General features: G+C 45.5%; 1 protein-coding gene across 1 annotated transcript in view; it reads left to right on the top strand.

The window, feature by feature from the left end:
- Positions 1-21,654, top strand: part of CLUAP1 (clusterin associated protein 1) — a 133,193-nt gene that overhangs the window by 86,770 nt on the left and 24,769 nt on the right. The window contains exon 6 of the mRNA XM_038420669.2: positions 14,409-14,516. Within this exon, the coding sequence (XP_038276597.1) occupies positions 14,409-14,516 (108 nt within the window). The remainder of the gene's footprint in view (positions 1-14,408; positions 14,517-21,654) is intronic.

Below are 21,654 nucleotides of genomic sequence, written 5' to 3'. Positions count from 1 at the left end.
TGCTGCTGGTGATGGCTTATCTTAAGTGATCACTCTCCTTACAGTGTGTATGATAAACCCATTGTTTCATGTTCTCTGTGTGTGTGTGTATATAAATCTCTCCTCTGTTTTTTCCACCAAATGCATCCGATGAAGTGAGCTGTAGCTCACGAAAGCTTATGCTCTAATAAATTTGTTAGTCTCTAAGGTGCCACAAGTACTCCTTTTCTTTTTGTGAATACAGACTAACACGGCTGCTAATCTGAAATCAAGAAAGCTGAAGTGCTTAATGATTATTTTGCATCAGTCTTCGCTAAAAAGGTTAATGATGACCAGATATTCAACCCATAATAAAGACAACCACAGGGAAGGAATGCAAGCCAAGATATTCTTAAACCTGTGTTTTCCCTATTTAGATCATAGAATACCAGAGTTGGAAAGGACCTCAGGAGGTCCTCTATTCCAACCCCCTGCTCAAAGCAGGACTTAATCCCCAATTAAATCATCCCAGCCAGGGCTTTGTCAAGACTGACCTTAAAAAACTACTAAAGAAGGAGATTCCACCACCTCCCTAGGTAACCCATTCCACTGCTTCACCACCCTTCTAGTGAAAAAGTTTTTCCTAAACCTCCCCCACTGCAACTTGAGACCATTACTCCTCGTTCTGTCATCTGCTACCACAGAGAACAGTCTAGATCCATCCTCTTTGGAACCTCCTTTCAGGTAGTTGAAAGCAGCTATCAAATTCCCCCCTCATTCTTCTCTTCTGCAGACTAAGCAATCCCAGTTACCTCAGCCTCTCCTCATAAACCATGTGTTCCAGCCCCCTAATCATTTTTGTTTCCCTCCACTGGACTCTTCCCAATTTTTCCCACATCCTTCTTGTAGTATGGGGTGCAAAACTGGACACAGTACTCCAGATGAGGCCTCACCAATGCTGAGTAGAGGGGAATGATCATGTCCCTCAATCTGCTGGCAATGCTCCTATTTATACAGCCCAAAATGCCATTAGCCTTCTTGGCAAGAAGGGCACACTGTTAACCCATATCCAGCTTATCGTCCACCGTAACCCCAGGTCCTTTTCTACAGAACTTCTGCCTAAGCTCTCAGTCCCTAGTATGTAGCAGTGCATGGGATTCTTCCTTCCTAAGTGCAGGACTCTGCACTTGTCCTTGTTGAACCTCATCAGATTTCTTTTGGCCCAATCCTCTAATTTGTCTTGATCCCTCTGTATCCTATCCTTACCCTCCAGAATATCTACCGCTCCTCCCAGTTTAGTGTCATCTGCAAACTTACTGAGGGTGCAATCCACGCCATTCTCCAGATCATTAATAAAGATATTGAACAAAACCAGCCCCAGGACCGATCCTTGGGGCACTCCGCTTGATACTGGCTGCCAACTAGACATGGAGCCATTGATCACTACCCATTGAGCCCAATGATCTAGCCAACTTTCTATCCACCTTGAAGTCCGTTCATCCAGCCCATACTTCTTTAACTTGCTGGCAAGAATACTGTGGGAGACTGTATCGAAAGCTTTGCTAAAGTCAAGGAATAACACGTCCACTGCTTTCCCCTCATCCACAGAGCCAGTTATCTCATCATAGAAGGCATTTAGGTTAGTCAGGCATGACTTGCCCTTGGTGAATCCATGCTGACTGTTCCTGATCACTTTCTCTCCTCAAAGTGCTTCAAAATTGATTCCTTGAGGACCTGCTCCATGATTTTTCCAGGGATAAATTAGATGTATTCAAGTCAGCCAGGCCTGAAATTCATTTTAGGTACTTAAGGAACTAGCTGAGGCAATCTTGAAGCCATTAATAATTATACTTGAGAACTCCTGGAGGACAGGTAAGGCCCCAGAAGATCAGAGAAGGGCAAACATAGTACCTGTCTTTGAAAAGGGAAACCTAGTAAAACCCAGGGAACTATAGGTCAGTCAGTCTGACTTCAAAACCTGGAGCAAATTATTAAACAGTTTATTTGTAAGCACCTGGAAGATGCAAGGAATAGTCAGCATGAACAAGTCATGCCAAACTAACTTAATTTCCTTTCTCGATAGGATTACTGACAGAGTGAATGGGGGGAAGCAGTAGATGTATTATACCTTGATTTTAGTAAGGCTTTTTACACAGTTCTGCATGACATGCGGTCTAGATGAATTTAGTGTAAAGTGGGTGCACAACTGGTTAAAAGACCATACTCAAAGAGTAGCTATCAATGGCTTGCTGTCAAATTGTGAGAATGTATCTAGTGGGGTCCTGTAACGAACTGACAACTCACCGGTGCAGCACCTCCTGCTGGTCATCTGGGAATTAGCTCTTTTCCAGCTTGCAGAGCACCCTCTGCAGGCCAGTGTCTCACCTGATGCTGGCCCCATGTCTGGCCCAGACCCAGGTGCCCTTTACCCTGGGGTTCTGCCCCAGCAGTACCCCCACACTCTGGATCTCCCCTCCCAGGGAACCCCTACCCTCTAAACCCACCTTGCCTCAGTGGCCACTGCCAGTCATCATCTAGCCTCCGCTCACTGGGGCAGACTGCAGTCTGTAAACCACTCATCATTGGCAAGGGGGTAGCGCCTGCTGCCTTTGCATAACCCCAGGCTACACTTCTGCAGCCCCAGTACCTCTTTAGGTCTAGCACAAGGCCTGCAGCCTGGGGAGTTACCAGGCTGGAGCTCCCTTGCGCTGCGCTTACCTTGCTTTCAGGCACCTAGCCCTTCCCACTCCAAGGGCTAGAGTAAGACTTCTACATCTCCTGGCCCTCAGCCCTCTTATAGTGCCAGCTGTGGCCTGATTGGGGTGTGCCCCAGCTGTGGCTGCTTCCTAGCTTTTCCCAGCTGCAGCCCTCTCCAGGGCTGCTTTTACTATTGGCTCCCCCCAGGCAGCTCTCTCCCAGGGCTGTTTTAACCCCTTCAGGGCCGGAGCAGGGTGACCACCCCGCTACAGGTCCTGTGGGGTCAGTCCTGTGTCTGCTATTATTCAATATTTTCATTAATGATTTGGATAATGGAATGGACAGTATGCTTATAAAATTTGCAGATGACACCAAACTAAGACAGGTTGCAAGCGCTTTGGAGGCCAGGATTAAAATTCAAAATGACCTTGACTGGTCTGAAATCAACAAAATGAAATTCATTAAAGACAAGTGCAAAGTTCTACATGTAGGAAGCAAAAATCAACTGCACAACTACAAAATGGGGAATAACTGTCTAGGCGGTAGTATTGCTGAAAAAGATGTGGGGGTTATAGTGGACCACAAACTGAATATCAGTTTTCAATGTGATGCAGCTGCAAAAAACGCTAATATGATTCTGGGGTGTTATGTGAGACACAGGAGATAATTGTCCCGCTATATTCGGCACTGGTGAGGCCCCAGCTGGTGTACTGCATCCAATTCTGGGCACGACAATTTAAGAAGAGTGTGGACAACTTGGAAAGAGTCCAGAGACAAGCAACAAAAGTGATTAAAAGTTTTAGAAAACCTGACCTATGAGGAAAGGTTGAAAAAACTGGGCATATTTAGTCTGGAGGGGAAAAAAGACTGAGGAGGGACCTGATAACAATTTTCAGATATGCTAGGGGCTGTTATAAAGACGGTAGTGATCAGTTCTCCATGTCCACTGAAGGTAGGACAAGAAGTAATGGTTTTAATATGCAGCAAGGGAGACTTAAGTTAAATATTGGGAAACACTTTCTAACTATAAGGACAGTTAAGCTCTGGAATAGGCTTCCAAGGGAGGTCGTGGAGTCCCCATCTTTGGAAGCTTTTAAAAACAAGCTGGACAAACACCTGTCAGGGATAGTCTAGGATTACTTGGTCCAGCCTCAGTGCAGGGGGCTGACTTGTTGACTTCTCGAAGTCCCTTTCAGCCCTACAGTGCTATGATTGTATGAACTGATCCCCTGAAGCCTGATTAATGATTACCCAGAAACACGATCACATAACAAATGTCATGTTTGAGGTGTTCTAATTATTCACTCATGGATTCCCACTAAGGACTTGGAGACCCATTGCAAATTATTTAACTTTGAAATGAGCGAGGTGCTGAGCACCCTCACACAGTGAATGTTAAGGGCATTAGTGCTGACTTTATGGGTGCTCTGGGGCTCAAGCACCCACGGAAAAAAATAGTGGATGCTCAGCACCCACCAGCCGCAGCTGTTTGGCGGCACCGCCAATCAGCTGTTCGGCAGCTCATTCAGATCAGCTGTTCAGCGGCTGGGGGAGGCGCCTGGGGCAAGGTGAAGAGCAGCGAGCGGTGGGTGGGCAGGGGCCTCAGGGAAGTGTTTGGAGTGAGGGCAGGGCCTCAGGGAAGGGGGCAGAGTGGGATGGGAAGAGGTGGAGCGACAGTGGGGCCTTGGGAAGGGGTGGAGTGGGGGCAGGGTCTCATGGTGGAGCCGGGGTGGAGCACCCAATACCTTACAGCAGATACTCAACCCATCACAAGACCAGGCAGTGTGTGAACAAACACAGTACAAACGAATGAAAAGAAATAATTGCCATATATTTTGTTAATTTATTTTAACAACTTCAAATTAATTGGAATAATTTGGTGATACTTTTATAGATGCATATAGATATTAAAGCCAGAAGGGACTCTTATTTATGACCACCTAGTCTGACCTCCTGCATAATACAGGCTAGAGAATTTTACCCAATAATTCCTCCATCAAATCCACAAGTTCTCCGTGAGCTTGAGCAGATCTTTGAGAATGCTCTAGAAAGACTTTGTGTGATGAGAATCCCCCACTTCCCTTAGGAAGTTCTTTCAGTGGTTAATTACCTTCACTGTTAAAAATTTATGCTTTTTCCTAGTTTGAACTTGGTACTTAGAAAGTACAGTAATAGGCAATATAGAACTACTTAGGGGAGCTAGACAGGTGGATACTTTATTATCGTACTTCACAATATATCAATCTGTGTTTTGTGGTATAGTTTGTAAAAATAATGGCATCTTATGGCCTGAATTTTTTCAGTGGCTGCACACCTTAATTCCCATTAAAGTCAATAGAAGCTGCGAGTGCTCAGCCCCTCTGGAAAATCAGCCCTCAATACTGGTGATGAAATCTTTCAGGGAAGTGGGAAGAGAGATTGAAATGTTCTGTGTGACTTATAAGATATGTGGCTTATTGAGGTTCTACTGTATATATCCGAGTATTTCAATGCTCCTAGGTATCAGTTGTGTAAGGTATCAGTATGTAAGTTGACACATGTGGCTCTATTGAATTTAATGAGAGTACAGATGAGTGAGTCTTGCAGGATTGGGGCATCACAGCTGGAAGTTGGGCTGCTAACTCTTTTGGATCCCTTTAAAAATCCCAACTTACTTTTTTTTTAAAGAAAAATATGGTCTTGTCTTTCTTGTTTGATTTCAAGTTTCAGTGAATTGAATTAGATTTTATTTTTTAGATCAAATACTTATAAACTGCCAGTTTGATTTTCCCATAGTGTGTTTTTACCAAAATCAGTGCAGAAAACAGCATCTTTGGGAATTCAGTAATTGTTATGGACCCAATCCATGCATTCTAATTTTTATCATGGAATTAAACATGATAATGCTAAATAACATATTTGATCCTAAAGTTTATCACTAAATCCAGTGCCTTTAATTTAAATCAGTCTCAGTGTTCTCGCTCCAATACCATTTTGTTTTACAATTGGATGCTTTTAGCAAAATATTTTTACTAGCTAATGAATCTCTAATGAAATCACTGTCGGTCTTAAATCATGCTGTTTTTCTTTCAAGCACTATGAATTAACTGAAAAGAAATAATTTACATGTGGCTATTAAATCAACCTGTGTACCAGACTTTTCTCTGAAGCCAATATATATGTGTGAGAACCAATAATGTATCTGTTGAGAGCAATATATTTCAACTCAAACCCAGTATATGGGTGTTCTGGCTGAGCTGGTTTAATTGAAACTAGGAAACTGGTGCAGTTTTACTGAAAGCTGTGTAGGAAAAGAGCTGAAGCTCCAGAAGGTCCATCCTATTCTCTCTCAGGATGAACCTACAAGTATTCTCAATTGCACTGTAGCAAGTAACAACAAAGGCCCAGCTCCTCGTAGGTATACAGTCAATGGGAGATAGGAGCCTAAACACCTTTGATGATCTGGGCCAAAGTGTGGAACACTTTCTGTTATTAGAAGCTTGGCTGTGGGCAACGTCCTTTGATTTCTTTAATAGTTAAAACAAGTGCCAACATGCAATGGCCCTTCTTGGTCTGAACAGTCTTATGGGATGTGTAGGTTCTGTGGATCACATATGTATTAAAGATATGGGGATCTGCTGACTGCCCCCTTGAGCTCCTGGCAAGCTGCCAGGGATGACCTAGGTTGAGCACCCCTGAATTACTGAATGCTCATTAAACATCCATCATTAAAAGCCAAATCATCTTTATTTCAATCCATGTGCCAGCTATATTAGAACATGTACTTTACTCCCTATGTCAGTCTGTGTGAATCTGAACTAATATGGTGTATTGCACCCACTGCTTTCCCACGATACAAAAAAATGAAATCTAAACTTTCCCATTAATGGATATTCCATGCTCCTTCGACCTGGTACATTGCAACTTGCAGTAGTTTGTGATGCCTCCTGGATTTAAGACCTGTAATCAGTTTTTTCCCGAAAGTGCTATTCATTTAATCTGTTATTGAATTTTGTCCTAATTTTGGATATCAGGCATATTGCTCTGACAGCCAGACACTTTGGGCATACGTGACAGAATGAGGCACCAGGGTCTGTGGAACAGGAGATAAAAAGGTGACGAATTGCAGGGACAGCAGAAGAGTGTGCTGCTTTAATCCCATTAAGGAACCCTTTCACAGCTTGCCATCACCGTGTATTTTAAAAATTAATTTGCAATAAGACATGTCTCTGTTTTTGATTCCTTTGTACCACAGCCTAGCACAAGTTCTGGTTTGTTGCTAATAACTCAGCGGATTGTGTCCAAGACAGAGCGGAGGTGTGAGTGATAGTTTATTTCAATTTGACTAGGATGAGCTGTACAGCATAGATGATAGCAGTAGTTTTTAATTAAAGGAAAAACGTGCTGGTCTTTCTTTCAGAGTGGTGGGCAAGAGCTTTGGTTACATAGCCCCATTATGTGTTATTGAGTTTGTGTCTGTAATCCCCATTTTCCTGTTCATCAAGCTGTTGCTCATATACAGGGAGAGAGCTCCATTGCTGGGATCTTCTGGTTTTAGCATGAGCCTTGTTTTTGTTGTTATAACACACACATCCAAATGCCAATCAGATAGTTTAAAGAAACAGTTCACTATCTTGCTATATATTCATGACAAAAATTGTGTAAAAGTTGCAGCTCAATGGAGTAAGCAATGCGGTGAGTTAATGTACTGATAGTTCACCTGATGGATGGTTTCATCTTTCATTGCTATTGGAAATTAGGGGTGAGATTGTGAAAGGCACAAATGAAAGCAAGGTGCTCACTTCCCATTGACTTTCATCGCACGGTGTGCTTTGAAAAATTCTCTAGAATATGGTCCAAACCACATTTTGATTGGCTGGTTGGGCCTTTTGAATGCCACACATTAACTGACTCTGAATGGCAGAAAGCTGAGATTTCATCACTGAAAAATATTTTAAAGACCCCCTACACCTATTTAAGTGAGTGGGGGAGGAAAAGTCAATGGGGGACAAGGTGAAGAGAGACAGTATGTGTGTGGCGGGATTGAGGAGGGCCAAGGGAAGCAGTTGGGACTGAAGAAAGGAAGGCGCTGGAGGAGGAAAACTAAGATTTAGACTCTCTCCTCCCACAAAGACTTGCCATTTCAGAAGCAGCTTAGAGATCTCCAGTCACTTACTATCTCTGCAGTCGCTGTCTTAGCTATTCCTACAACAGCATTCACCCTGGGATTCAAGGACCAAACCCACTTTCTAGCAGAAAAGCTCAGTGTGAAATGTTTGATAGTCTCAATTTCATTTTTACAAACGAAAATTGGTCAAAAGTGGCTGTCAGGTCACAAGCCACTGCTGGAGGAATAGGGGGGATACTGAGGGGGCAGAAAGGGTTCAGTAGTCCAGAAAAGGGGGATCGTTTGAAAATAGTATTTCTGAATGCATTAGACCAGGGGTGAGCAAAGTACGGCCCGCAAGCCATGTCCGGCCCATCAGAACTTTTGATCTAGCGCTTGAGCTCCTGCCAAGGAGCAGGGTCACGGGCTTGCCCCGCTCCGGCGCTCCAGCCGGAGAGGAGGGTTGAGGACTTTCTGCAAGGCTCCCGAAAGCAGCGGCATGTCCCCCCTCTGGCTCTTACACGTAGGGCAGCCAGGGGGCTCTGCATGCTGCCCCGCCCCAAGCACTGCCCCCCGCACCTCCCATTGGACGGGAACCATGGCCAATGGGAGCTGCAGGGTCAGTGCCTGCAGATGGGGCCGGCGCCGCGCCTCCATGTAAGAGCCAGAGGGGGGACATGCCGCTGCTTCCGGGAGCTGCTTGAGGTAAGTGCCACCCGGAGCCTGCACCCCTGAGCCCCCACCCGCAACCCAACCCCCGCTCCAGCTCTGATCCTCTTCCTGCCCTCTAAACCCCTCGGTCCCAGCCCGGAGCACCCTCCTGCACCCCAAACCCTGCATCCCTAGCCCTACCCTCAACCCCCCCTACACCTCAGCCCTGATCCCCTCCCGCCCTCCGAACCCCTTGGTTCCATCCTGGAACACCCTCTTGGACCTCAAATCCCTCATCCCCAGCCACACCCCAGAGCCTGCTCCCCCAGCTGGAGTCCTCCCCCTCCCCCCACAACCTAACCCTCAATTTCGTGAGCATTCATGGCCCGCCATACAATTTCTATACCCAGATGTAGCCCTTAGGCCAAAAGGTTTGCCCACCCTGCAATAGATAGTAGATGGGGAAAGGTTTGAATCATATTTTCTCTTCCTTTCTGGCTTACTCTTCATCCAGGAACTGTTTTTTCCTAGAGGAAGGATACATTGTATACATTACCACAAAAAAAATGTTGAAGACTTGTGAAAAAAATGAAATGTGAAATTAAGGAGCCGCACTCCAACAACGAGTCGTGCCTGGCAGGGGATCAGAAGGTCATTACTTTGCTTTTTTGTTGGTTGTGAGCTGGAAGGCACTTGAAGAGTTAATACTATAGGTCTCACTCCACCAGAAGTACAGCTGGCTAGAGTTCTCACTTTGAGTTACTACTAGTAAAGCACTTGTTCTTACGATTATATCAGTCTGTATCACCCAACTGTCACACAATTTGGCACAGTTGCCAGTCTGCTGAGAAGAGCACTGGATTTGAAGCACATGGTGTGCTGAGTGGAGGTCACAATGAAGGTGCTTTGGAAGAACATATACAGTGACTATCTGCACTGTCCTTGACTCTGGCCAGTGCTACTAGCCTTCAGGAGCACCAAATTAACATACAGCATTTTAAAAAATTGAAAGATAAAAGTTGCCTCTTAAACCAATCTAGAAGCAAACAACTGGCATTTAATAGCAGCTGTATGAACCATTATAGATGAGGCATTTGTACCCTGAATTGTATGTAGAGCACCAGATCCTGAGACCTGTACTTAGTTTATATTGAGCCCTTACTAAGGTGTTTGCATAAACAAGGACTGAATAAAATCTGACTCTAATGAATATTGAATAAATGGAAATGGTATTTGGTTCAAACTCAATAATAGACAGGGCAGAAATGATTGCCTCACATGGCTGTTACAGCAAATATAAATTCTAAATAATATTGTAAGTCAATTCCATAACCTCACCAAACAATGTCTCAGGTGCCTCTCTTCCTTTATATTTTCTCAATAACTTGGTAAAGATCATACGACTATGAAAAAAACAGGCTAGCGTTTATAGATTCATAGATACTAAGGTCAGAAGGGACAATTCTGATCATCTAGTCCGACCTCCTGCACAGCGCAGGCCACAGAATCTCACGCACCCACTCCTACAAAAAACCTCATCTATGTCTGAGCTATTGAAGTCCTTAAATCATGGTTTAAAGACTTCAAGGAGCAGAGAAGCCTCCCTCAAGTCACCCATGCCCCATGCTACAGAGGAAGGCGAAAAACCTCCAGGGCCTCTCCAATCTGCCCTGGAGGAAAATTCCTTCCCGACCCCAAATATGGCGATCAGCTAAACCCTGAGCATATGGGCAAGATTCACCAGCCAGATACTACAGAAAATTCTTTCCTGGGTAACTCAGATCCCATCCATCTAATATCCCATCTCAGGGGATTTGGCCTATTTACCCTGAATATTTAAAGATCAATTACTTACCAAAATCCCATTATCCCATCATACCATCTCCTCCATAAACTTATCGATTAGAATCTTAAAACCAGATAGATCTTTTGCCCCCACTGCTTCCCTTGGAAGCCTATTCCAAAACTTCACTCCTCTGATGGTTAGAAACCTTCGTCTAATTTCAAGTCTAAACTTCCTGGTGGCCAGTTTATACCCATTTGTTCTTGTTTCAGAGTAGCAGCCGTGTTAGTCTGTATTCGCAAAAAGAAAAGGAGTACTTGTGGCACCTTAGAGACTAACAAATTTATTAGAGCATAAGCTTTCGTGAGCTACAGCTCACTTCATCGGATGCATTTTGTTCTTGTGTCCACATTGGTGCTGAGCTGAAATAATTCCTCTCCCTCTCCTGTATTTATCCCTCTGATATATTTATAGAGAGCAATCATATCTCCCCTCAACCTTCTTTTAGTTAGGCTAAACAAGCCAAGCTCCTTAAGTCTCCTTTCATAAGACAAGTTTTCCATTCCTCGGATCATCCTAGTAGCCCTTCTCTGTACCTGCTCCAGTTTGAATTCATCCTTTTTAAACATGGGAGACCAGAACTGCACACAGTATTCTAGGTGAGGTCTTACCAGTGCCTTGTATAATAGTACTAAAACCTCCTTATCCCTACTGGAAATGCCTCTCCTGATGCATCCCAAAACCGCATTAGCTTTTTTCACAGCCATATCACATTGGCAGCTCATACATTTACCTGTAATTAGAAGTTGTAAGGGAATGTCAGTTTACCACTAATCATAATTAAAGGAGGACATATCCATTTTCTAGAATGACATTTTGGTAATTAAATCTACCCTTGTCTTCTCCAAAATGATTCATTTGTGTTTGTTTCTAAATTGCACACTGCACAGGCTAAACCCTTACTCTGAGTGCTCTGGGCTTTATGCCGATACTATTGACTGAGACGGTTAGCATAAGTATTCTCTTCTGCCTGCAGGTAATGTTTGTTGGCAAAATGGCAGTTTTAAAATATAGAGCCAGATCATCAGCTGGTGTAAATGGTATAGCCCCATTTAAGTCAACAGAGCTACATCAGTTTATGCCAGCTAAGGATGTGGCCCATAAATAGCAATGAACAATGAAACAAGTAGCCTCCCCTGGAACTAGAAGGCAGGCTTCAAACAAGCAACCTGCCAGTCCTGAGTGAGGAGAGGCATTTGGTAGGTGAGAGAGGTGTGGGGTCCACTGCAGGTGCACAGGAGGGTGATATGTACTGGCCACAAGAAAGAAGAAAGAAGAAGAGCTGATGTCATGGGAAGGGACCTAAAGGAAATGGAGCCGTCTTCTAACCTCCCACCCACCAATCTTAACCCCTGCTAGGCCACCATCAGAACAGGCTATGCTGAAGTGAAAAGTGGCTGGGTCAGACATGTCAGGGATACAACAAAGTGGAGCTTCTAATTATGCAGCTTTCAACAGGTATTTGAATTATTATGCAAGTTAAACAAAGTCTCAGGTGTAAGCCAGAATGTGGCTCAACACCTGTTTGAAATTGAATTTCCACTTAACTCTAGCTGACCAAAGGGAATCCCTGGAGCATAAAAGATGTGATCAGAGCAGCTGACCAGCCTGTGACCCCTGGGGGAGGGATAGCTCAGTGATTTGAGCATTGGCCTGCTAAACCCAGGGTTGTGAATTCAATCCTTGAGGGGGCCATTTGGGGATCTGGGGCAAAAATTGGGGATTGGTCCTGCTTTGAGCAGGGGGGTTGGACTAGATGATCTCCTGAGGTCCCTTCCAACCCTGATATTCTATGATTCTATGACCCACTTCCTTGTGAAATATCATGAAAGGAAGCAAGCCTGTTGGGGGCTGGAGTCAGGGATCTTACCAGGGATTGGACAGAAGGAGTGGGATACTGATGATCTACTTGGGATGCAAGAGAGCCTGTTGGGGACAGGGAATCGGAGACTGAGGGAAGAACTGATTGGACTGGGAAATAGAGTGATGGAAATCTCTAAGCCTTTGGTATCTGAACTGTGGGGAACTGCCCTATTCCTCCAAACATATTGGGGTTCACCCAGCACTATTTTCAATAACCTGAGGATATTACAGTGTGTTGTTCTGATCCATTATTAAATGCCTTTGATATTGCTCATGTCAAACTGAGGAAGTAGGAGACTTAAGTTCATGCTTTGCAAAACCTTTTACATGGTTTTTATTCAATACTCAGCTGCCAAAATACTACCCTCTGACTGTATACTGATAAGATTCATACCCAGAGAGTATATTTAGAATATTGCCTTAGTAATACTATCTTGTCTCAAGGCTTTTATATGGTACTTCCTGTTCATCTCAATTTCTTTGATAACCATTCTTGGTAATAGTGCCTTCTTTTTGGGGAGCTAGGAGGTTGGCTATTCCCCACCAATGCAGCAGGGAGAGCTCTGCTTCCATAAACCTAGGACTTCTGATTTTTGAGGATTATTAATTTCATTTTTGGGGGTTTATTTTGAGCAATTTTTGAGTTTTATGTAGATGTCCAAAATCCAGAGGGTTTGGGGCCTTTCTCTTTGTGTATAGCATAATGAGTAATACATAATATACATTACTCATTGCTTTGGTTTATACTGTAATGGATAAACTTTTGGTAATGGTTTCGTAGTTTGCTTTAACAGAGTACTGTTTTTTGTTTTGTTCTTTTTTTAGTGAGGCACTATGTTAAAGCATGCTAGTGCACATCAGCAGGGACCATAGAATATCAGGGTTGGAAGGGACCTCAGGAGGTCATCTAGTCCAACCCCCTGCTCAAAGCAGGGCCAATCCCCAGTTTTTCCCCCCATCGCTAAATGGGCCCCTCAAAGATTGAACTCACAACCCTGGGTTTAGCAGGCCAATGCTCAAACCACTGAGCTATCCCTCCCCCAAATTAAATTTAATTGCACCAATTAAAGTGCAACACAGTAGCGTGTTTTAGAAATCACATCCCCATAATCCACATTACTGCTCCATGTAGACAAACCCTTAGATTAGAATTACCATACATCTGGATTTTCCCAGACATTGTCTCCTCCTCCCTCTGTCTGGGTGGATTTTTCAAATAAGAGGCAACGTCAGGGTTTTTTGTGGAGTAGATGTTGCAGCTCAGAAAGAGTCCTGATTGGTCCTTCCCCTGCATCCACATCTAATTGGTCCCTCACAGCTGCAGGATCCTGCCCACCAAGCCCTGGCTCCCAGCCCTGGGGAGGGGGAGAGCCCCGCAGGGAGGTGCTGACAGACAGCTCTTGCTGCATCCCAGGTCTGCACCAGCTGCTCGGCCACCATGACAGGGAGCAACACTGCTCCCCCACCTCAAGAGTGAGTCCCCAGGTACTCCTCCCAGTATAGTCACACCCCTTCAGCACCTCCCAAACACTCCCCAGTACACACACACGCCTCCAGAACATGCCAAATTCCCCTTCCAGCACCCCTCAAATATCTCCCAGTACACACAACCCCCCCCCCCAGCACTCCCCAATTGTACTCCCTCCAGCTCCTCCCCTCCTCCTCCCCCCACCAGCAGTATCATCTTTTTTGGGAACCTGAAACATGGTAACCCTATTTAGATGCAAGTAATCTTTTCTGGTGTTTATTGGATAAACACCTATTTCTTTTCTTTTTTGTAATGTGGGCATTTTATGAATGTTCATCAGTTAAAACAAGAAATCAAAAGCCCTCTATACACCCTGACCAATATAGTGTCCTGCTTTTGTTTTGGTTGATTGCCAGAAACTCATGATTGCACCATCATAGAGTCCTGGCCAGAGTAGGTTTCCTTAGGTATGTCTGCAATGCCAGCTGACTCAGTTCCCAGGACTCGGGCTAAAGGGCTGTTTAATTGTAGAGCAGATGTTTGGGCTCAGGCTGCAGCCTGAGCTCTGGGACTCTCCCACCACAGAGGTTCCAGCCTGATCCTGAATGTCTACACCACAGTTAAACTGCCCCTTAGCCCAAGCCTTGCAAGCCAGAGTCAGGCTAGCCTCAGGTTTTTAATTGCAGTGTAGACATATCCCCTGAGGCCCACGAGAGCCAGAAATCCCTGAACAGAAGCAGAGAGCACTAGCATGCCCTTGCACCCAGCCACTTTGTTGAACTGCTGTGGCATTGTGTATGATTACATTAATTCAGTGCTGTTGGTGTTTTTATTTTAACCAGGTAACGATGATTCAGACATAGAGATCCAAGAGGACGAGGGATCTGATAGTGAAGTGGAAGACAGGCAGCTAATAAAGCAGCGCACGGCCATGGAGACCCTGATGCAAGGTATCCTCACTTCCCCTTAATTCCCCCTCTTCGTCCTGACTGCTCAGCACAGGATTTGGATACTTTTTTGTGGGACACTTTGGGTATAAGATCCTGTTAGGGTTCACAATCTTGCACCCTCTCAGTTCCCTTTTGCTGACAGGGGTACTGTAATGCTTCAGAGAAAATAAATCTTTTCAAGGGAGCCAAGGCAAGGGAAATTTTACTGGAAAGATCAGTGTGTTTTTACCTTGTCTGGATTCAGAAATAGCTTTGGAAATAGCCGTAGGCCTGTGGTCCCAATGCCTTCCTTTCCTTTCGCGGTAGATGTAGAGTGAATTCACATATTCCCTACACCAGCAGTTCTCAAACTATGGGTCAGGACCCCAAAGTGGGTTGGGACCCCATTTTAATGGGGTAACTAAGGCTGGCTTAGACTTGCTGGGACCTGGGGCCAAAGGCCAAGCCTGAGGGCTTCAGCCCTGGGTAGCAGGGCTTAGGTTACAGGCCCCCTGCTTGGGGCTGAAGCCCTTGGGCTTCGGCTTTGGCAGCCGGCCTGGGGAGGTGAGGGGGCTTGGGTGGGCTCATGCTTTGGTCTCCCCTCCTGGGGCTGTGTAGTAAGTTTTGTTGGCAGAAGTGGGTCGCGGTGCAATGAAGTTTGAGAACCCCTGCCCTACACTAACCTCCTGAGGTGCTTCTTCAAAACTTGGCCTTTCGTTATATTCACAATGCTACCCAAACTGCCCTAGTAATGGGCCCAAGAAACTTGAACTGTTTCCTTTATGGAAGGTTAGCACACATGATTGTAATAACATATGAGTTGGAGATTTTAACCTCTAAGATATTAGTTCCAGCACAGCCCTGACCATAAGTGACTCAGAGTAATTACCATCTGAGAGCTGCTTTGATGGCTTGTGTGAAGTGAGCTGGAGCTCTCAGTTCAGTTCCTACTGTACAATTGTCTACATTAAAAATAAAAAGTATCTAATTGTCACCTTGGGGCAGTTTCAGCAGAGGCAAAGTATTTAAAAGAGACAGAGACAATGAATTATCTCTTCACGGGCAGCAATGGACCTCTGGGCCAAGGGCGAAGGAGCAGTGTGGGGAAGCTCATACAGCTAGCTGCTGCTCCTGCTGGAACCTGTTCTTTGGAAAAACTGGCAAGTCTACGCCTAATTCTGTTCTCATCTACTGCCGCATCATTCTGTTAATTTTCCTAGAGTTATTTTGGATTTAGGCTGGTGTATATGGGAGCAGAGCCAGACCCTGGATCTCAGCCAGGCACATTTCAAACATTTTTATCCCAAAGTATTTGCCATGATTTTCATTCTGAATAAAAAGAACTCTTTCTCTCTCGAAAAACACCAGAAACACAAATAATTTTTACATCAGAATTTGCTAGAATTTATACCAGCATGCATCTTCATGGTTTTGGTGCTGTGGGAATAGTTAGCCCTAAACTGTGTGTGAGCTCACTCTTGGTCACTGCTCCAGCACAATCTAGCTGGCTATAGTCAAATGGTGGGTCAAATGGTGAACTTTTCCATAATTTATCTGATCTCTCTGTTTGCTGAATCAAGAGTGGCCATCCCTCTGAGCCTGCACCCTCTCCTTACCTTCCTTTCTTGCATTTCTTTCTTCACTGCCCTGTCCTCTACTTGTCTGCACAGCAACATTGCACCATCTCTTGCTATGTCACATGCACCAGGAGACAAATTATCAGCAACTAAGGACACTGCTTGTAATTGACCTAAAACATCAAAGGACATACTCAAATCTCACAATGAGAAGAATCTTACTTCATGAGTATATCATTTTTGTTTTCTCTGTTGTTTGCCCCCTAACAGGCTGAATAGCAAAGTGACAAATGTAAAGACTGTTCATATCTAATCAGATGATTAGATGGTACAGTGATTACATGTAGTGCCTGATCTGTCACTTCATTTCTGGAGACTAAGGTTCCAACCTGAATTCTCAGTCATAAGTGAAATAAGTTCAGAGTCTAGTCATGGCCGGCACTAGGTTTTTTGCCGCCCCAAGCAAAAAAAAATTTGGTTACCCACCCCCTTTTTTTTTTTTTTTGGCTTTTACACATTTGCACTTTGCACTGTTTTGGTTTGTTTGGGGTTTTTTTTGGACTGTTTAAAAATTTTTAAAAAATGAAAACAGAGAATTTGTAGTTAGTGAAATAAAACAATTTCCTACTAGTGTACTTATTTAATTTTAAAAAAATCACAATTACAAACAATTCGGGTTCAACTATACACTGTAATGAAAAGTGTTAGTGTCTTCCGGTGCGCCCAGTTTCTCATAAATTAAAAGAATTTATATGAACTGAATTTTTCTGTTTTTTATACTTGCATAGTTTTTTAATAATTCAGTGAAATCTACGTTTTTTGCAGTGGTACTTTCAATTGAAATTAATGCGAGTCCTGACAAACGATTTTGAGACATGGTGGACCTCAAATAATTTAAGTAATTTCAGTTTTGAGAAACTGCGCTCACCAGAAGCCACTGATACTGATAATGTTAAAACAATGCATAATGCTATAGCAGTGTTTGGACCCCAGGGCTGTACATCCCACCCGTGGGCCCCCAGCCCAATCTCAGACCTGGCCCCACCCCCGCAGCGGGGACAGTAACCGACAGAGCGGCTGGGGGGGCGGGTCAGCTGTGGGAAGGGGGGCGGACCAGGGGCACCCGCCTAGCACTGAGCTGTCCGGGGTAGCGGGTCCCTTACGGCCACGGGTCCTGCCCCTATCCCAGGCTCCCATCCACTCGGCTCCAGCTTCTCTGCTGCTTGTGACACATGTGGCAGGGATGAGGAGAGGGGGAGGAGCCACATCACTCCTCCCCCCGGCGGCCTCAGGCCCAGGCAGGGACCGCCCCCGGGCCAGGACCCCCATGCTGAGCCTGCCGCCCTGCCCCACGCAGGAGCTCACTGGTTGACTGACCGGGGCCGGGGGGAAAAAAAGGATGGTCGGAATGCTGCCCCTGGAAATGTGTCACCCCAAGCACGTGCTTGCTTTGCTGGTACCTAGAGCCAGTCCTGAGTCTAGTCAAGCTTCCAACGTAACTTTGGCTCATGTAATAAAACCATTACAGAATGTGGCACATGTTGATGGTTTGTGCTCAGGAATAGCCCAGTAATGGAAATGCTACAGATTCAGACAGAGATGGTCTGTGTTTACAGAGCTGCATGAGAAAGCCTGATTGCATTAAGTCAACTGTTATTCAGTGCTGTCAGTTCTCTCAGCAACTTTATCCAGGGTGCTAATGAAGCCCAGTTATCCAGATGACTTGGGGAGTGTGCCCAAAGTTCAGTAGCTCTTGCTCTCTATTCTAGGAATTGAAGAGATCCCAACTATAGAAATATCACCTCTGTGTTCATATTTGGGGATGAGGTTTGACAGCTTAGGCTATAGCAACCCAAGACTGGTTTGGTTTTTGGCGTGGGAGGATGGTCTTTATTAATGCAAAGTCAAAGAATAAGAGATCCAGATTTCGTAAAGCATATTAACATTCCAGCAGCTGTGTGTGGGATTGCTGTGATAATGGTGTGTTGGCTGACAAGCTAACAAGTGTATTTGGAGAAAATCTATTCTTGTGAAAAGCTACATTGTTTAACACAGTCCTAGCAAGAATGAGTAAGGAAACGTTGTAGAAGAGAAAAGGCTTTTTATTCAGAAAGCAAAATGCATCTTACAGGAGCATGTGGAACTAAGTATATAACAATCAAACCTAAAAGGCGGATTCTGGTTGGCGGTGCATGCAGGGGTCAGAGAGCCTGGTTCCCATGTCTGTGTATGTCCACTGTCTGACTTGCCTGTAACAGTTCTACACAACCGTGGTGGTGGCTGCACTGCACGGATCATTTCTAATCTCATTACCAATAGATTTCATAGGAGGGACTGCACGTTGAGCAGCATGTAACCACTGTATAGTGCAGCTATACTATGAGAAATCTTTGATCCTGATGCCTTTCTAATGTACATGCACTTCCAGATTCTCCCTTGTTAAGTCTTAGTTTTGGTTTCAGAGCTGTATTTTTCTTTAAGACCCAGATCGTCAGTAAGAACTGGATTATTATTAAATACCCCAAATAAGATTTTTTTTCATGTTTTGAAAAGCAGGAGAAAATCCATGGAAACCTGTGAGAACCTAAACAAGGAACAGACAGCTGTTGTGCATTCCTTATTGAATTTCCCCCAACCAGATTAATGGCCCATCTGTAGTTTCTTCACACCTTAGTGAGACTGGAGAGAAGGGAACATGCTAGAAATTCAGCAGCTGAGGTCTGCCACTCTGCCAGATGATTTGGGCAAGTAACATCCTCTGTGCCTCAGTTTCCCTATCTGTAAAATGGGTATAAAGATATTGAACATTGTAAAGCGCTTTGAGATCTACTGATGAAAAGTGCTACATGAGAGCTAAGCATTATTATTATTTTGCGCCTGCTTTCACAAATCTAATACTATTTGTGTGCTTTTGAAATGCTAATGACTGTGGCATCTGGGACCTGATCATGAAAGATATTGAGCCCTTCTGTCTCCAGTTGAAGTTGACAGGATTTTCAAGTGCTCAACATCTCTCAGATTCAGACCCTTGGAACTGAATGTACTCTGACAAATGCACCAGAGGGCAGACCTGCCCCCCTGTCATGGGGTGAAGTGGGCAGACAGCCCGAGTTAGAGACAAAATGGCACCTGTCATTTGGACTCTGCTGAGCCTCCATATGGCTTATTTTTTTTACACGTCCATTCCCTGGAGGGATGACAGTTATTGTTTTTATAACCACGGAACGTAAGTGTTGGACCCAAGACTCATAAAGAGCTCCGTGGAGTCTTTTCAGTCAGTTCCCTCAGTAAATGCAGCCTCAACCTGTTGTTTTAAATCAGGGGTGGGCAAACTTTTTGGGCCGAGGGCCACATCTGGGTGGGGAAATAGTATGCAGGGCAGGGGGTTGGGGTGTGGGAGGGAGTGCAGGGTGTGGGAGGGGGTGCGGTGTGCAGGAATGGGCTCAGGGCAAGGGATTAGGGCAGAGGAGAGTGCAGGGTGTATGGGGGGCTCAGGGCAGGGGGTTGGGGTACAGGAGGAGTGCAGAGTGCAGGAGGGGGCTCAGGGCAGGGGTGCAGGAGGGGTGCGGACTACAGGAGGGAACTCAGGGCAGGGGGTTGGGGTGCAAAAGGAGTGCGGGGTGTGACAGGGTGCTCAGGGCAGAGAGTAGGGGTGCAGGGTGCAGCTGGGGGCAGGAGGGGTGCGGTGTGCAGCAGGGGGCTCAGGGCAGGGTGCAGGAGGGCTTCGGGCTCCGGCCCGGCACCACTTACCTAAAGCGGCTCTGGAGCGGCAGCGGCGCGCACCAGGCCCTGGCCCCACGCCGCACCACTCTGGGAAGTGGCCAGCACCACGTCCCTGTGCGGCACCTGAGGGACGGGGGGCCCAGGACTCCGTGCGCTGCCCTTGCCAGGCCTCCAGGTACCTCCCACAAAGCTCCCATTGGCCATGGTTCCCCGTTCCCGGCCAATGGGAGCTGCGCGGAGCGGTGCCAGGAGGCAAGGGCAACGCACGGAGCCTCCACCCCAGGGCCCCAGGGACATGGTGCCAGTGCAGGGCCTGCGGCACTGTGGGGGGCAATCCTGCAGGCCAGATCCAAAACCCTGAGGGGCCAGATCTGGCCCGCGGGCCATAGTTTGCCCACCCCTATTTTAAATGGTAGTATTTGCCCAAGAGACCAGAAGGGCTCCATAAACATTTAATTAGGCAGTTTGTTAAAGTCCACAGTATGGAGCCAATGGACCTGTTCCAGTTGATCTAATATTTACATATTCATCACAATATTTACTGAAGACTAGGAAGGATCCTTCATGCAACTGCATTTAAAAGATATTTGAACATAGTGCGTAGAAAACACAGAAAAATGTACAGTAAATCACAACAGCCCAGTTCTTTTAATGGGGCATCTCTCCCCAGTACTAGAGGCACCAGGGTTAGAGACTTAGTCTGAGACTTCAAAAGATGTTAAGGGAGTTAGGTGACCAACTGCCCTGACAGTCAATGGGATTTGGGCACCTACCTTCAGCTCCTTTTCAGATCACAGCCTAATTCCTTGCCAAGTCTTCAAAATCAGAAGTGGTTTTGAACTCTAGAAATACAACGCAACCATCTGACCCAACTCCTCCTGAAGGTCAAAACAATAGACTGGACTTCTACATAGAGTGCTTCCACCGACATGCACGGGCTAAAATTGTGGAAAAGCAACATCACTTGCCCCATTACCTCAGACATGCAGAACACAACACCATCCACAGCCTCAGGAACAACTCTGACATCATAATCAAAAAGGCTGACAAAGGAGGTGCTGTCATCGTCATGAATAGGTCGGAATATGAAGGAGGCTGCTAGGCAGCTCTAACACCACATTCTACAGGCCATTACCCTCTGATCCCACTGAGAGTTACCAAAAGAAACTACAGCATTTGCTCAAGAAACTCCCTGAAAAAGCACAGAAACAAATCTGCACAGACACACCCCTAGAACCACGACCAGGGGTATTCTATCTGCTACCCAAGATCCTTAAACCTGGAAATCCTGGACACCTCATCATCTCGGGCATTGGCACCCTGACAGCAGGGTTGTCTGGCTATGTAGACTCTCTCCTCAGGCCCTACACTACCAGCACTCCTAGCTATCTTCGAGACACCACTGACTTCCTGAGGAAACTACAATCCATTGGTGATTTTCCAGAAAACACCATCCTGGCCACCATGGATGTAGAAGCCCTCTACACCAACATTCCACACAAAGATGGACTGCAAGCCGTCAGGAACAGTATCTCCGATAATGTCACGGCAAACCTGGTGGCTGAACTTTGTGACTTTGTCCTCACCCATAACTATTTCACATTTGGGGACAATGTATACGTTCAAATCAGTGGCACTTCTATGGGTACCCGCATGGATCCACGGTATGCCAACATTTTTATGGCTGACTTGGAACAATGCTTCCTTAGCTCTCGTCCCCTAATGCCCCTACTCTATTTGCGCTACATTGATGACATCTTCATCATCTGGACCCATGGAAAAGAAGCCCTTGAGGAATTCCACCATGATTTCAACAATTTCCATCCCACCATCAACCTCAGCCTGGACCAGTCCACACA

This window comes from Dermochelys coriacea, chromosome 10 (assembly GCF_009764565.3).
Source record: "Dermochelys coriacea isolate rDerCor1 chromosome 10, rDerCor1.pri.v4, whole genome shotgun sequence".
NCBI lineage: Eukaryota > Metazoa > Chordata > Testudines > Dermochelyidae > Dermochelys > Dermochelys coriacea.
Note: the sequence above shows the minus strand (reverse complement) of the source record. Positions and strands in the feature narration are given on the sequence as shown.